The sequence below is a fragment of the Anomalospiza imberbis genome, chromosome 18, assembly GCF_031753505.1.
Source record: "Anomalospiza imberbis isolate Cuckoo-Finch-1a 21T00152 chromosome 18, ASM3175350v1, whole genome shotgun sequence".
Classification (NCBI taxonomy): Eukaryota; Metazoa; Chordata; class Aves; order Passeriformes; family Viduidae; genus Anomalospiza; species Anomalospiza imberbis.
In genome coordinates, this window is record NC_089698.1 from 2,963,719 (window position 1) to 2,978,998 (window position 15,280).

Genomic DNA, 15,280 nt, shown 5'->3' on the forward strand with positions numbered 1-15,280 from the left:
TAAACTCCTCGATGTTGGTTAAAACACAGCAGAGGGGGAATGAGCCATCAGCAGCGTTCCACAAAGCTGGGCTCCCCTTTGCTGTTGGAAACCTCCTTTTAAAATCAAGGCCCTGATGATCTGCCAACAGCCGCGAAGCAGCACTAATTAATGGAATGTGTAAACTAACACCGGACTATCCTTGTCTCAACCACACCTTAGTGCTTCTCTCTTCCTCCTTACCCGGCCCAGCTCCAGCAGAACCGGGTTTAGGTCTGGTCTGGTAATACCACAGTTAAATCTGCTGCTTCCAAGCAGGGTAGCTCCTGGGGTTTAATGATGTTCAACTTTTCTGTAGTCACCAGGTGACTGACACCCACAGAGGGTTTACATTCACAGGAGCCAAAATGAAATTTTCTTCCAAAATGAGGATCTTATTGCTGGCAGTCAATGCCAGCACATCACATACTCAGTTATAGAATGGTTTGGGATAGAAGGGATCTCAAAGTCCACCCATGGGCAGGGATACCTTCTACTATCCCAGGTTGCTCCAAGTCCTGCCCAATCTGGGCTTGCACACTTCCAGGGGTGAGACAACCACAGCTTCTCTGAGCACCCTGCGCCAGGACCTCCCTCCCCACCCTCGCAGGAGAGAATTTCTCCCCAGTATCCCATCTAACCCTGCCCTCTGCCAGTGGGAAGCCATTCCCCGTGTCCTGTCACTCCAGGCCCTTGTCCAAAGTCCCTCTCCAGATTTCTTGGAGACTTCTTGGCCCCTCCAGATACTTCAGTCAGTTGTGATCTCCATTTATTCACCCATAAAAGCAGAGCAGGTGAATGACACACAGTGCTGAGGGGAGAAAACACACAACAAAAACATTTCAGCTGAGCTGGGGCTGTTGTTTCCCACTCTTCACGCTGCTCATCCCCGCCCTGCACAAGGACACATGAAACAACAGTGGCAGGACTTTGCACTGTTACACCTCTCTGACTGAACCCTGTTTTTCCCCCTTCTGCCAGCACCATCTGTTTCTGCAGCGTAAACAGCAACTGCAGACAGGTTAAAAGCAAGGACATGTTTTAAATGAGACTCCCCCTTCCATACCACTTACAAAGAGCACAAAGAAGCTTTGCGTACATTTTCTGCTATTTTTTATACCCCTGTGTTCATAAAGCCTGCATTGATTCGGGAAATGTCACTGCTAAGAACAGAACACTACTTCTTCGTGACTGCACTGCTCCCCTCAGTGTGTTTATAACACAGTCAAGAGGGTCTTTTCTCTTTTTTCTCCACTAATTTCTTAGTTTCAAGTACAGAATAAAAGTGAAATGGGTGGAAAACAACATTTGTGTAACAAAACACAAGTTTGTTCAAGAGCAGACCATGATTTATTGGCAGTTACGCTGAAACGTGGATGACTGAATACAATACAAAGATGTTCGTAAAAAAAGAAAACAAACAAACAAAGCCAAAACAGAAAAACAAATAAATCTCATCTTTAAATGCATCACTTGAAGGCATTGATTAAGGGGACACCGTGTGCTGGCAGCTCCTGGTGCAGCTGACGGAACAACATGGCACATTTGTTCCTTTCCTGGGTCTTGCCGAGGGTGTGGAACAGCCGGGCTTGGAAGTAGAGAACGTCTCTGAGCTGCTCTTTGCAGTCCACTTTGGCAAAGTAAGTCTTGGCTTCATTTAGATTCGAGATAGCAGATTCCAAAGCTGTGGGAAAATGGGGGACATTCATATTTAAGAAAATATCACAGTAACAACTCCAAGCAAGGCAGCTCAAGTCTAAGGAGGCCAATTACAAATTCCTCAGCTTTTCAAAACCATTTGTGTCTTAGCAACATGGTCTCTCAGCTAGTTTCTATTATTCAGCCTTTGCTGCAAAATATGTGTGTGAAAGTATGCAGATAAACAATGTTCCATTATAAACATCTGTGCAACAACTAATTCCAAATGAATTTTGTATACAATAACCAGGTAACACACTCTGGTGTAGTAGGACTCCAGTACAGAGACTGGTTTGCACTTCTGAGCAGTTTCAGAGAGAATTACTCTTCACACTACCTTCAATCTTCTTTTGTGGAGTGTAGGAAGCTGCAGAAGCCACCTGACATTTGGCCACCAAGAACATGGCACAGCCTTTGTCCAGGACGGCTCCGTGGGCCAAGACAGGTTCTATTGCCATGTGCAAGATATTCAGGGCTTGTTCAGGAATGCCAAGGATCAGCTGAAAGATAAATACTTGTTGGTCTCACACTGGAATCCACTGATATGAGCAGCTTCTTCAGGGAACACCGACAGAAGCCATGTGTGTTTCTAATTACATGATGTAACGCACACCATTTTTTTTTCACCTTTTTCCCCACAATCTTCTTTTAAATCAAAACTCGTGAGTAGAAATGAGCTGCTCTCTGAAATGACTGAGAAAGGCTTCTCCACTCAGGCAGTGCTGACAGCCACAACTCTCAGAATAAACAACATAACTGAACTCATTACCAGCATTATTTTTAATATACAAGCCAACCTGTGCTGCTAGAAAGCCAAAATACCAGCATAAAAAAATAACTGAAGACATTAAGACCGAGGAAATTTATCCTGTTTAATTATATACAGTAACTATACATTTTAGTCATACACGCAAAACTCAACTTTTATTAACTTCCTCGAAAGCTTTTACATTCAGAGTTTGCTTCTTCACAATCAATAATTTAATTCCTACCAGGCTGTGTTCTTAAATCTCACAGGAGTAAAAACAGCATCCAGATTCCCAGAATAAATGTTGCCCTGCAGCCCTGTGAAAACACAAATCAGACCTACCTGGGAGAAAGCCAAGTTGAGCACGGTTTCAGAAGCCAAGTACTGCAGGCTGTACTCCCGAGCGAGGGCCAGAGCCTGGAGCAGCACCGGCAGCGCGATGGTGTGACACGAGGATCTCCAGTACAGCTCTGCTATGGACAGCAGCACCCTGACCAAACAGGGACAAGCAGTTACAAACCTTTACTCTGGATGAAAAATGTCCTGTTGTTTCCCAGGGAATTATCCCATCCACCATGGTATTGGTATTATTACGAATTACGCTGCTGCATATACAATAAATTTAAATTACACCCTTAAGAGGAGATGCCACAGGCATACAAAAGATTAAAGAACACCGTAGCTCTCTCAAGATTTACACCAAGGTAAAACCACACACACATTTCCTACTTATTTTAGATGCAGTGTTTCCTTCTTCCATGAATCTTCATGGAACTTTAAAAGTTTACCACCTTTTAGTCTACATATTAAAAATCATTAGGTTTAAATGACACAATATTTTGAGGTTTCCTCCATAGTGTGATTAATAATTGAAATGACTCTGTAATCTCAGAATCACAGCAGGTAGTCTGAAGACTAGTGAAGTCTGAACACAGACAAATTGAAATGGCTGATTCTAATCACTGCAAAGTGGCTTTAATACTTTGAAAATGAAACATTCTTACCTAATCACCATCTCGGTGTTCTTGATTTTCTGGCAGTGGATCAACAATTTCTGCAGAAGTTTGTGTGCCTCTGACATTTGATTTTGGGCTTTCAATACAATGGCTTTTCTGTCGTCGTAGAAAGAAAACATCACTGTATTTTTGTATTTCATGTAGAATTCTGCTCTTCAGAACACAGTAAAACGGGTCTCTATTTTGTGACCTGTGTTTCTTGTAACTGCAGACTGGCACCCTGACAAAGTGTACACATGCTGCACACACAGACAGGAGGAAAAACAGATCTCCCTGGTGCCAACTGGACAACTCCCAGGCAGAAGGGATCAAACTCATAAAACAGCTTTAGATAGAAACCAGGGATTGCCAAAACCAAAGGCCAAACAGGCAGCAGAAGTGGGAGGACATGCAAGCTAGACAACATAAGTAATTATCTGTGAGAAAAACAGGTATGAGGTAAAGCAGCTAAAATTGGCCTGAGCTAACAAGGATACAGAGCAACAGGGAAACGGAGAGCAGGGAAGTCAGGACCAAATGCACAGCAGCAGGGGATGGGTACAAACGCCCTGAATCAGACACTGAACAGAATATTTAAAGACCAGGGAATTCATGATCAGTCCAATTCCAGAAGGACAAGCATCAGGTCCCACAGCTTGAATACTGCTCTTCTGGCTGACTGGCACTGGCTGCTTTTAGGTGTTTTGCCTCATTGAAAATCGACAAGAAATTCTTTGAACACTAAGTTGGTTTTCATACTCACCAAATACCAAGTTTTAACTGTGACTATTTTTAACATGTCATTCTGATTTAGGAACAAGAGCCCATTAAGGTGAGTGCAAAAAAAAAAAAATCACATTGTTCCATTTTGGAGATGTAGAAACCAGGCCACAGAGGAATTCACTCAAGGCCTGAGCTCCCTCCCCAGCTATTTGACATAAAAATTTGCTTTTTGCTCAGGTTTGAGTATAGCAGACTTTGAATATCTTACCATGACAGAGTCACAGCTCTAGAATAACACCAACTTCAGCCATTCCAGTTCTTAAGATGCCCAGAGAAACAACTACAAATTACTATTGCAGGAGATGCTCTAAGGGAATAGCCCTACAGGTTAGATAACATGACCTTAACTAGTTCTGCAAAGAGAAAAATATATAAGCATTGTGACTGCCAGTGATCATTTTGCTAAATTTTTTCATTATCCTCATGGAACACACCTGCAAGTGCATGAAGACCCACGATTTCTTACCTGTATACACCTTCAATGCTATTAAGTGCTGTAATTCCTGCTACAAGAGAATCTGCTACATGGTATCTGCCATCGTTCATGGCTCGCTCAAACTGTATTTTCTGATCAAACAGCATCCAAAGCTAAACAAAGAACATCCAGAAACAAGTTTTAGAAGCTGTGCCTGCTCATTTTCTAATCCCAAATTAGAATTTATTTTTATTTTCCCCTGGGGGTATTTATCTCTAGACATACCAACTCCACTGTCCAATTATTGGATTTACTGAATTACTGCCCTCAACAGAAATGCTCAGGTCTGGATTAATGTTTCAATATTGAAGCTCATCTACTCGACTGTATTTTATGTGAAAAGGCTCTTTTAGATCATTCCTAATGATTTGAGACTTGTAGACATGCAGATTTGCTCTGTAGTGAAAACAGAAGGCTCACACTATATCTAAAGGCATTTTGAACACTTCAATGTAAATACTATCTTACAGACTCCTGTGGCAATGTTTCCCAGAGTCACACAAAAATCAGGTTATTAGCCTACTATCTCAGTTATTTCTGGATTGTAATATATCAAAATAAGCAGCACTAATTAAACAGAACTTTGAAGCTTCAAATCGATGCAGAGCATTTAATTGCTCTCTGTGCTCATGAAGCAGATGTATATTCCTCTGTTAATGAAATTTCTATTTGAACAGCTTCATCTTAGGAGGTTGTGGTGAGAGAAATGTCTCACCAGTCTGAAAACAACACAGGCAGCTTTTCCATGCTTTTTTAAAAAAGCTCATGATGCATAGCTTCCCATGAGGACGAGCCAAGGGAAATGAGAAAATGTATAGCCCAAGGCGCCCAGAGGAAAATTCAGGAGCAGTGGGATTCAGATCCTACTGTAAAATAGTTACATAACTTACAGGCTGAATGCTAAGAATTCTACCTGTGCATGCTGACTGTTGGGAGGGAATCTCTCCTTTAGGTGTTTCAGTATTTCAGAAGCAGCTGCAAAGTACCCCTGGAACACAGAAGGACACTGATCAATGCACCGGGACAGGCCCTGCTCCCCTCCCTTTCAGCACAACCCTCAGGGAAGGGATTTGCCAAGCAAGCACCCTGCATTGTCTCTGCCCCCAGAGCAGGCGTTAAAGGCAGAAAAACCACAAGTCAAGTCTTGCACCCTCTGTCAGTAACACCCACACTCCTCTGGGCAAATGGCACTTTGTGCAAGTAGCCCTAGAGCTCACCTGCTCGGCGTGCAGCTCTGCCAGGTGACACAACACCACGGCAAAGGACTCGGTGTTGTTCTGCTGAACGCCCACGTTCACAGCCTCCAGACTGTTCATGCTCAGCAAGGTCTGGGCTTGCTGAAGTGCCATGGTGCTTGTGCAAGAGAAATATCTTTTAGTTTTCAAGCAGCAAACAACAATCATTTTTAATCTATGGTCTTGTTATGACAATAGTCTACATTGTCTGGTTAAGCCAGGGGCCTGGGGAGAAGGAAAACTTGTAAAATAACTGCTGTCCAGGGACTCTGGACTGTGCAGGCACAGCAAGTACTACAGACTGAAAGCTGCACACAGCCAAAGCACAGAGATGCTGAAAGTGGGGGCACAGGAACAATTTATGATCTATTTGCCACTACTAAATGGAACCTCTATCAGTATGAGTTTTAAAGGAACACAAGAGAATGGAAATAATTGCACTCAGCCCGTACTGAATTACAGTCTGATTGCTTTATTTTCGTGCACTGGAGAGACACAGTCACTTGTTACACCTATATAAATGCATTATGTGCTAACAAGTGCAGCAGTTAATCCAGGAGTTCCAAAGAAAGCCAATACCTGCGGCCGTATAATCTCCAAATGGCTGTTTTCTGTGCTATGCTGATGTCTATGAGCTCTGACAGGCTGTGCTTCCAATGCAACAGATCAGAATCTTTTAAGGCATCCATTAGTTTGTTGGCAGCCTTTCCTGCAAAAGCTCTTTGCTGAACCAAGGATTGTATTCCCAAGGAAGCAAGATACTGGGAAGAAGGAAAAAAACATACCTACAGTGTTGGAAGACAACAGAGTACCCCAGGCTTGCAAATTACACCAGAGCAGAGTTCTAAACTACTAAAAAAGAATCCCAAAAAGACAGCACAGACAAAGGAACACTGCTCCAGGCATTTCTTTAAATACTCACTTAAGCACACCCACACATATGTGAATGTCATTTTGTTGGATGTGAAAGGTAATTTCCACTCCCCCACACAGAAATCTTATGGAGGAGGACAGGACCAGTACCTGGATTTCTCCAGAACTGCTGTGAAAAAAGAGCCTTTGCTTTCCTTCCCTTCCCCACAGAGGCCATGTCTGCTCCTGTCTCCCAACAGCAGCAGTTTAGTCCATTTTAGAACAGTTTTCTTCACAAAGGAATTGCGGATTTGGGGAAGACAGAACTAAACATTAACAGACAACAGATCTACCAGGGCACAAACTACCAAAGGGGAGGGCTGCCCTGCAAGATTTCACAGAGCTGTACAAGTAAATGTGTTCAATGCGGTGCCAGAGGCATCAGCACTGAGCTTCAGGGAAGGTGAAGGCTTAAGAACCTCCCCTGAGCACCAGATTGTAACAAAATGGTGCCTAGGCCAGTAGCCACAGAGAGTTTTTCTGTCTGAAAATCAAACAAGTTAGAAGGAAAACCAGTGAGCCTTGCAATAATGCTCTGGCATTAAAGCAACTGAACTCTGGCTTGTTAATATGAAAGATAAAAGTCATAGAAACAGCTAGATTTTCGAGTGTTAAAACATTTTTGTTTAAATCCAGTCACATATTTTGAACAGACAAGCCACAAAACCCCAAACTCTGACCACACACACGCCCATTGCCACATGGGTTTGTCCCAGAATAAAGTTAAGGACTGATGGAATGGACTCACTGGCAATCCAAAATGTAAGGATTTGTTCACAGAGTGCTCCAGCAGAACACAGCTATCAAATATCTTCTGCTCCAGGATGTACAACCAACTCTAGCAAGGAAAAAGATCAAAATCTCATTGCAAATAACTGATGGCTGTAGCACTTTTAACTTGGCTTGCTGTTACAGAAGGCACAAAAACTCACTGGAAACCCAAACCACTTGAGGATTGATTCTAAGGAAACTTCTACAAAATGCTGCACAAAACATATCAGAAGTGCATCTAGGCTGGGATGCTGGTGTAGCACCAGCCAACGCTGGAGGTTCAGTGATGCACAAAAATACAGGGAACTGTGGAATGCAGCACCTCTGATACCATTGATGTCAACTCATCATAGTGTTAATTACAGGGGAAAAAAAATAGAGAGAAATCCAAGTCCTTCCCTCCCTCTTTCCTTACTCTAAAAGTGGCTTACTCTGAGAATTCAGCAGAAAGGAAGGAGGAAGCTTCTGAAATACTTCTTTTTACAACATCTAAGACTCAACTTTGAGCTTACTACTGAGATCTCTGGGATAACAATTCCTGCTTACGAAATTAACCCTAAGCTGCAACAAAACATCCCACGATCCTGCAGTTTGTTGCCCTGTGCCAGAAGTGATGTCACCCCACTGCGGGGCAGTCCAATGCTCTGGGGGAGATGCTGCTGTGAGAGAAGTTCTGCAGCAGTTCCCTGAGCAGAACCACTCAAGGCCCATTTGGACAGAGCTCTTACCAGGCAGTGCTGCAGGCAGACATGGTCGTTGGACTCCTGGGCAATCCTGATGGCTTCCTGAAGTGCCAGCTCAGCCTGCTGGCTATGAGCAGAGGAAGAACAATTAGTATTCCTACAGTGCTTAGGATACAGCATCCTGATCCAGAGGAATATTGATCTGAATTATACATATTGCACTCAGATCTCTGATTTAACAGCCTGTGTTTTCCTCCCAGCATTCAGCACTGCATTCTGGTTTTCAGGACAGTAAGTCTGACAGCATTTGCAAACCAAAATGCAGCTGCAACCCTTACATGAGCTTTCAAACCCTGTACAGGCCACAGTGCCATGTTCTTGTTTGAACAGGGGCCACATTTAGAATCTGCCTGTGTAGAAACTGTTGCTTTCAACTTTGCAGTGTCCTGCCCCTCTCCAGTCCTTTCACATCATGCCTCCAGGCAGCAATCAATAACTGCAAACCATAAATGAAGATGGGTAGGCCAGCTTTATCAACAAAATAAATCCCAACCCGTATGGCATTTTAAATTTTAAAAGCTCGGATGACTTTTTCGGTTTAATTATTCTTTCGCCAGATCATCAGCTCTATGTTGACTTGCAGAAAACCAACCCCACTTTCTTGAAAATATGGATGAAAATAAGCATTCATGCCCACTGACCCTTCTGAGGTCATGGAAATGTAATTGAACACTTAAAATACCCAGGACACAAATATCAACTCTTAGATGGCTCAGTTATTCTGGAAACCAAATAAACACCAAAACAAAAACGAACCCAAACAAACCAAGATTGTAAGAGGATCCCAACCTAACCACAGCTGCTGTCAGGTGAGAGAAAGCCCCCGCAGGGATTTTCAGAAGGAAGGGGAGGTGTGTTTGTCAGCACTTTGCGATGCCCCAGGGCCAGTGAGCTCCTTACTAGTGGCCGAAGCGGCAGTGCAGGGCCGCCAGGTTGAGCGCGGCGTAGCGCAGGCTCCGTCCGTAGCCCTCGTCCCCGTTGCTTTTGCTCTCTGCCCCCGTGAGGATCAGCCGGTCGAAGTAGTGCAGGAGGCTGTGTGTGGAACTGAAGACATCTTGCACCCTGAGGCTGTTTAAGTAGCTTAAATAATGCTGCAAAGGGAAACAAAATCAGCTTTAATTGTACATGCACTAAACCAGAGTTTTTGTTTATAATTACTAGGTATTTCTGTCCAAAACACGTAACTGTGAAATACCGATCAGAAGCTGCAATACTGATACTACCTGGGCAGAATTTCTGGATAAAATTGGATAATTTCTTGGACAATATTGGCCATCTGCCCTAACAGGACCTGCCAAATGAAGATTACAATATCTGACTGTCAGAATGATCCCAGAGAGTCTGAGCTCTCTGCAGAGGTAAAATCCCTGTATTTATGTGAGATTGGGAATGGAGGCAGGACTCTCATAGTGTCTGCACTCAAGAAGATACTAAGAAACACCAGCACTGCTTTCAAATGCTGTGCAGATAGAAAGGAGATGCTAAAATTATGTATTTTCTTTTTGGCATTGACACCTGGGCAGGATAATCCTTTATGTTGTGAAGTCCAGCCAGGGACTACGGCAGCCCTTTCAAGGATACCCTTCCAAACAGCAGCAAGGAAAATCCTGCCTGCTAAGCCCAGGGCTGCTGGGAGGAAGAGGTAGAAAGCAAGGCAGGAAGGAGGTGAACTGATGGAAGTTGCTCAAGAAGCTGTTGAGGGACAAAGCAAGAGCTCACACCACAGGTCTGGCCCCTCAGCATGGGCTGTCTGTGGCTTTCAGTATAAATTGCTATTAAGGACCAGAAGCAAAGTGAACAACTACCAGCAAAATGAACAGATATTGCACTTCATACTGATTTTTAAACTACAGGAGCATGAGGCCTGAAATTACTTAGGAAAATGTGGGTAAAGGATGTAAGTTTTAGACTTAGTTGAACAAGAATGCACTCAGTCACACCAAAATTAAGAGGTTTATATCTGTGTGTGAAGGGGAAGTACTTTGCTTAATTAAGGTTCCTGTACCTTCAGGAGTTTTAGTCTGAATTACTAAACATTTACATGCAACTTGCTCACAGTTTTATCATCTACTTATATTTCAATAGAGAATAAATTACTTCCAAACAATCCTATCCCTGAGATAAGAAATCCTTTTACAACCATTCTGGATTAAGAAAAAGATACTTACTGCTTCAGCAAAGTCTGGATTAAATTTTAACAAGTTGTTCAATTCCTTTTGTAAAGATGCTGGAGCAAGAGCCTTTGTCTCATCATTCTTTAGTAAAGAAGCCTGGAATAAAAATTTGAACAGTACAAGTAAATATGTAACTCCGTAAGGAGGGTTATAAAAATATATTGTGGTGCAGGATTGTCAGGTTGTTATCTGCTTGGAGAGGACATTAAAGAAGATTTTGTAGCAGCTGTGTCTATTATGACAGTGGCAGTTCTATACTACATTACAGTGTTCAATTTCCAGAGCTCACAGAGACCAAGTCAAAGAAAACCTTATTCAAAGGACTGTTTAAAGGCACTTAAAGAATTCTGGTTAAGTTTCTCTCTGAAGAATTATTGCCACACATTGCTCACTGGAATTGCACGTATCTTCTCATACAAAAAAAAAATCCCTCAGGAAAACAAATTGATAAATCCAGTTTGCTTTGGCAAGCAGTTCAATTAATAAAAAAAAAATCACAAAAATGTAGTTACTAAAATTAGCATTACTGACTGTTGAATTACTGACATGTAATTCAACTGTCTGTAATTCAGCTGACTGTCCATGTGTATTTCTGTTCTCTTTTTTATTTACCAGCTGGAGTAATCAACAAAACTGCACATTTCACAGAAATGTGAGGCAAGCAGAGCAGAAGGACCTTCTGAGAACCAAATATCAGCATATGGTGACATGTCTGCATAAAACACTCATAGCCCCAAGTGCTCGCTCTGAGCAACAACAAGCAAGATATCAACAAGCCTCTACCAGACCAGAGAAAACATCTCAGCTGACACTGTCGGTAAAATTCAAGGTGAAATTCATGTTATAGAACATTTCCTCCACTTTAATGAGAATTAACATACCTGCTGAGAAAGAAAATACTCTGCTTGTTTCTGGGAAAGAGGCCCACTGCAGGCTATCTCTTCTTCCCTGGTAAGAAACACTGATTAGAAACAGGGGCAAGGAAAGACAACACAGAAAAACATTTCATCAGACACCCCACACTTCTGCCGTATAAAGTTTTCTGAGATATTACAGCTCAAAGCGTGGAAGAACACTGAGAAAACTTAATAAAGAACAAAATCTACTCCATCAAAGTCAGCAATCCAAACGATTTCACACAGTTTAGCTTCAACCTGCAGACACTATAGCTGAGAGCAACATTGCCCTAAATCCACCCTAAAAAACCCTAAAGAAATATAGCAGAGAGAAGATTTGGGGCTGACATATTCAAATGGCTCTGCTCTGTTTTTCTGTCTTCTGAAGACAGTCCCAAGGAGATGAACTGGCACGTTGGCCACATCCATCACTGCTGGAAACAGCTGTTCTGCAGGACATTTACTCTGTGGAAAGCCAGCAAGTCCAGCCCACAGCCAGACCCCAAAAGCTGCTGTGTGACTCACAGTGCAGCAACTCCTGCACAAGTTTACACAAATACAGTTTACAAAGTACATTTTAAATATATGGACACATCGAATACTTTCAGGATTATTCTTACAATGGAGCACCTCTTCAGCAGGTGAAAACTCTCAGTATTTGCTTCTCCTTTTTGAGGTAAATAGACACTGGGGTCTTTTATTTGGGGAATGGTGAAAAGCAAAACAAAACCATTCAGTTTAACTTCTCCTTATTGAGCAATCTTCCCTTGCTGGAAGCAGAAGTGACCTCTCCAACAGTTTTAGCATGACACCCAGAGGAGTCACTCAGCAGCGGGAAATTGTGGGCAGCAACTGCCTTTGGGCTGTGGCTCCCTAGGGGAGGATGAGGATGGGGCAGTGCCACCTTCCCGAGCCACTGACAAATGTTACCACACGGTGGCACCAAGGAAACGAGCGGCCACGGAGCTCAGCCCGGCTGCGGGAGAGTTTAAACAAATAAAAGATTAATTTTCTTTAGAGGTGGAAAAGGCTTTAACAGGAATTTATCACCTGAAAGGCCCGTCAAGTTCTTCTTTCTCCATTTTCCCATCCAGCTCCTCTGGATTTGTCAGCTCCATCTCATTCTCGTCGGCTCCATCCTTTTTCTCATCCTCCTTGAAGTACTGCTGGAGTGCAGTGTAAAGTTTATAGACCTGGCTGAAGGAAAGTTTGTTGTATGCCAGGATCATGTGGCGCAGGAACAGACCTGGAGAGGGAACAATTGTTCTCTTAGTTCAAGAGAACTAATTGTTCTCTTTAGTGAGAACTAAAGTGTTCTCTTTAGTTTCTCACTAAAGAGAACAATTTATCACTTCTCTTTAGTGAGATTTGCTGCAGACAGGAGACCAAAATCACGGCCAGCAGCTTCAACATCATTTAGTTCCTCATTAAACAGAAATGAACGAGAAATCAAATAGAAATTACTGAGTCTCATCTCAGTGACACAACTCAGTGTTGCAGGGTGTAAATCTGGTCTCAATTCAGCAGCAAATCTCACTAAAGAGAAGTGATAAATTGTTCAAGTCAGTAACAACCTCATAATACGCAAAACTATCAGTTAATATGCAACATCCGAGCAAGAGAAAATGACACTGTGCAATTTGACACCTCCCCAGGAAAACAAAGCTGTGTCCCGAGGGAATGACATCAATGACAGATACACAACAAAACCAGCTTATGGAAAACCATTATTTACCTACTACACTTGTTTTATGAACTTCTGGCTCTGTCCCCGAGAATGAATCTGAAAGATCATCAAAAAATTGTTCCATGTCTTTCAGCTCTCCTTCTGCCATAAGTTTTAACCTAAACAGGGGAAGAAAATGTCGTTTTTTACGGTATTAATACAGACAACAGGGGGAAAAATGACATGGTTTAGGGTATTAATGTAGACATCAAATAAAATATTCCCCTGCTTCCTGCACAAATGTGTAAACACAAACAAGTAAAAACTAATTTCTTGGACCCCAGGAGGTTTTCATACTGAGATAAATAAGATCATATTAAATAGTGATAGGCCTAATAATATTAATAATAATAATAATAATAATGATGTTTGGGCTTTTTTTCTTTTTAAATAGGTCTTTATTAAGAGAATAATTAGATGAGATGGTCATTCTTAAAACAAACAGGATCCCTTTTTTTCTCTTTTTATTTTTTAATTCGAAAAATTTTACAAGTTTACATTTTTTGTACTGCTTGCATTTTTGGAACTGTTGCTGTTTAGTGAGTTATCTGACATGACAACACATCTTGTGTCCCACAGAAACTTTAAATCTGATGACTTCGGCGTCGGTACCTTTCAGAATTCAGTTATGACAAGTATGAAACCTATCGCAGCAGAGTTTTGGCCCAAAGGCACGCTTTTAGAACCCGACATTTACCCGACATTTACATTTCCCGCGCTCGGAGCGGGCCCAAACGGCGCCGCGGGATCCCCCGGCGGCGCTTCCCCCGGCCCGCCCGCACGGCCCCGCACCTGATGTGGACGGAGCCGGCCAGGTGCGGGCAGCACTCCTCGATGGCCTTGCGCAGCCGCGACAGCGCCATATCCGGACCCTGCGGACGACAGCGACATGTCGCGACAGGCCGCGACACAACGGGGCCACCCTTCCCCCCCCCCCCCCGGCCCAGCCCGGGCCCCGACCTGCAGCAGCGGCAGCAGCAGCCGGTTGAGCCGCCGCCGCTCCAGCAGGCCGAGCTGCGCGCCGGCGCGGCCCAGCTCGCTGAGCAGCACGAGCAGGGCCATCTTGTGCGGGGTGACCCAGTCGCGGACGCCGAACACGTTCGCGTGCACGACGCCGTTCGTCAGCATCGGGTTGAAGTACAGGCTCTCGTGCACGCTCGCCATGGCGGCGCCGGGGCCGCGCGTCGCCCGGGAAACCGCGCGCGCCCCCGCGCCGGCCAATCGCCGCCCCACGCCGCCGGCGCGCGCGCGCCGCGCCGCAGCCAATCGGAGGAGGGGCTGTGCGCCGCCACGGCGGGGCCGCCGCGACGGGCCGGGCGCGAGAGAGACGTTCCGGGGAGAGAAGGGTCCGCGCGGTGGCGGGGCTGCTCCCCTGAACTGCCCCGCAGTGCAGCCGGGCCGGGGACAGCGAGGGCATGGGCTGCGCGTGGGCCGCTGCAGCCCTGAGGACTTATCTGCTAGATAAGGGAACGGACATTTTCTCTCTGTGCTGGCGCTGCTGAGGCACCGCAAACCCTGGGGTCAGTTCTGGGCCCCTCACGCCAAGCAAGACCTTGAGGGGCTGGAGCGTGTCCAGGGAAGGGAACGGAGCTGGGAAGGGAATGGAGCCCCAGGAGAGGCTGAGGGAGCCGGGAAGGGAATGGAGCCCCAGGAGAGGCTGAGGGAGCCGGGAAGGGAATGGAGCCCCAGGAGGGGCTGAGGGAGCCGGGAAGGGAATGGAGCCCCAGGAGAGGCTGAGGGAGCCGGGAAGGGAATGGAGCCCCAGGAGAGGCTGAGGGAGCCGGGAAGGGAATGGAGCCCCAGGAGAGGCTGAGGGAGCCGGGAAGGGAATGGAGCCCCAGGAGAGGCTGAGGGAGCCGGGAAGGGAATGGAGCCCCAGGAGAGGCTGAGGGAGCCAGGAAGGGGCTCAGCCGGAGAAAAGGAGGCTCAGGGGGCCCTTTGGCCCTGCACAGCTCCTGACAGGAGGGGACAGCCGGGGATCGGGCTCTGCCGCCAGGGAACAGGGACAGAAAATGGCCTAAAGCTGCAGAAGGGGTTCAGGTTGGACATCAGGAGGAATCTTCACTGAAAGGGTGATTAAATATCGCCCGGGGAGGCAGTGGAGTC

At 44.9% G+C, this 15,280-nt stretch overlaps 1 protein-coding gene across 1 annotated transcript; it reads right to left on the minus strand.

Annotated features, from left to right (window-relative positions):
* Positions 1 to 1,345: 1,345 nt before the first annotated feature.
* Positions 1,346 to 14,378, minus strand: ANAPC5 (anaphase promoting complex subunit 5). Its single transcript, XM_068208447.1, has 17 exons — positions 14,135 to 14,378; positions 13,967 to 14,046; positions 13,184 to 13,293; positions 12,499 to 12,694; positions 11,434 to 11,500; positions 10,547 to 10,648; positions 9,279 to 9,469; positions 8,364 to 8,445; positions 7,613 to 7,702; positions 6,532 to 6,713; positions 5,935 to 6,070; positions 5,631 to 5,705; positions 4,709 to 4,830; positions 3,469 to 3,576; positions 2,807 to 2,954; positions 2,054 to 2,216; positions 1,346 to 1,702 (listed from the first exon to the last, which is right to left on the minus strand). Exons 1-17 carry the CDS (start codon positions 14,336 to 14,338, stop codon positions 1,488 to 1,490), a joined length of 2,271 nt encoding a protein of 756 aa, XP_068064548.1. The 5' UTR covers positions 14,339 to 14,378; the 3' UTR covers positions 1,346 to 1,487.
* Between the last annotated feature and the right edge of the window lie 902 nt (positions 14,379 to 15,280).

Coding starts and splice junctions, on each gene's coding strand:
- ANAPC5 (XM_068208447.1), bottom strand. CDS start 14,338: ATGGCGAGCGTGCACGAGAGCCTGTACTTCAACCCGATGCTGACGAAC. Junction 13,294..13,966: donor GCCGGCTCCGTCCACATCAG/GTGCGGGGCCGT, acceptor TCCCCTGTTTAG/GTTAAAACTTATGGCAGAAG. Junction 5,706..5,934: donor CAGAGCTGCACGCCGAGCAG/GTGAGCTCTAGG, acceptor TCTGTGTTCCAG/GGGTACTTTGCAGCTGCTTC.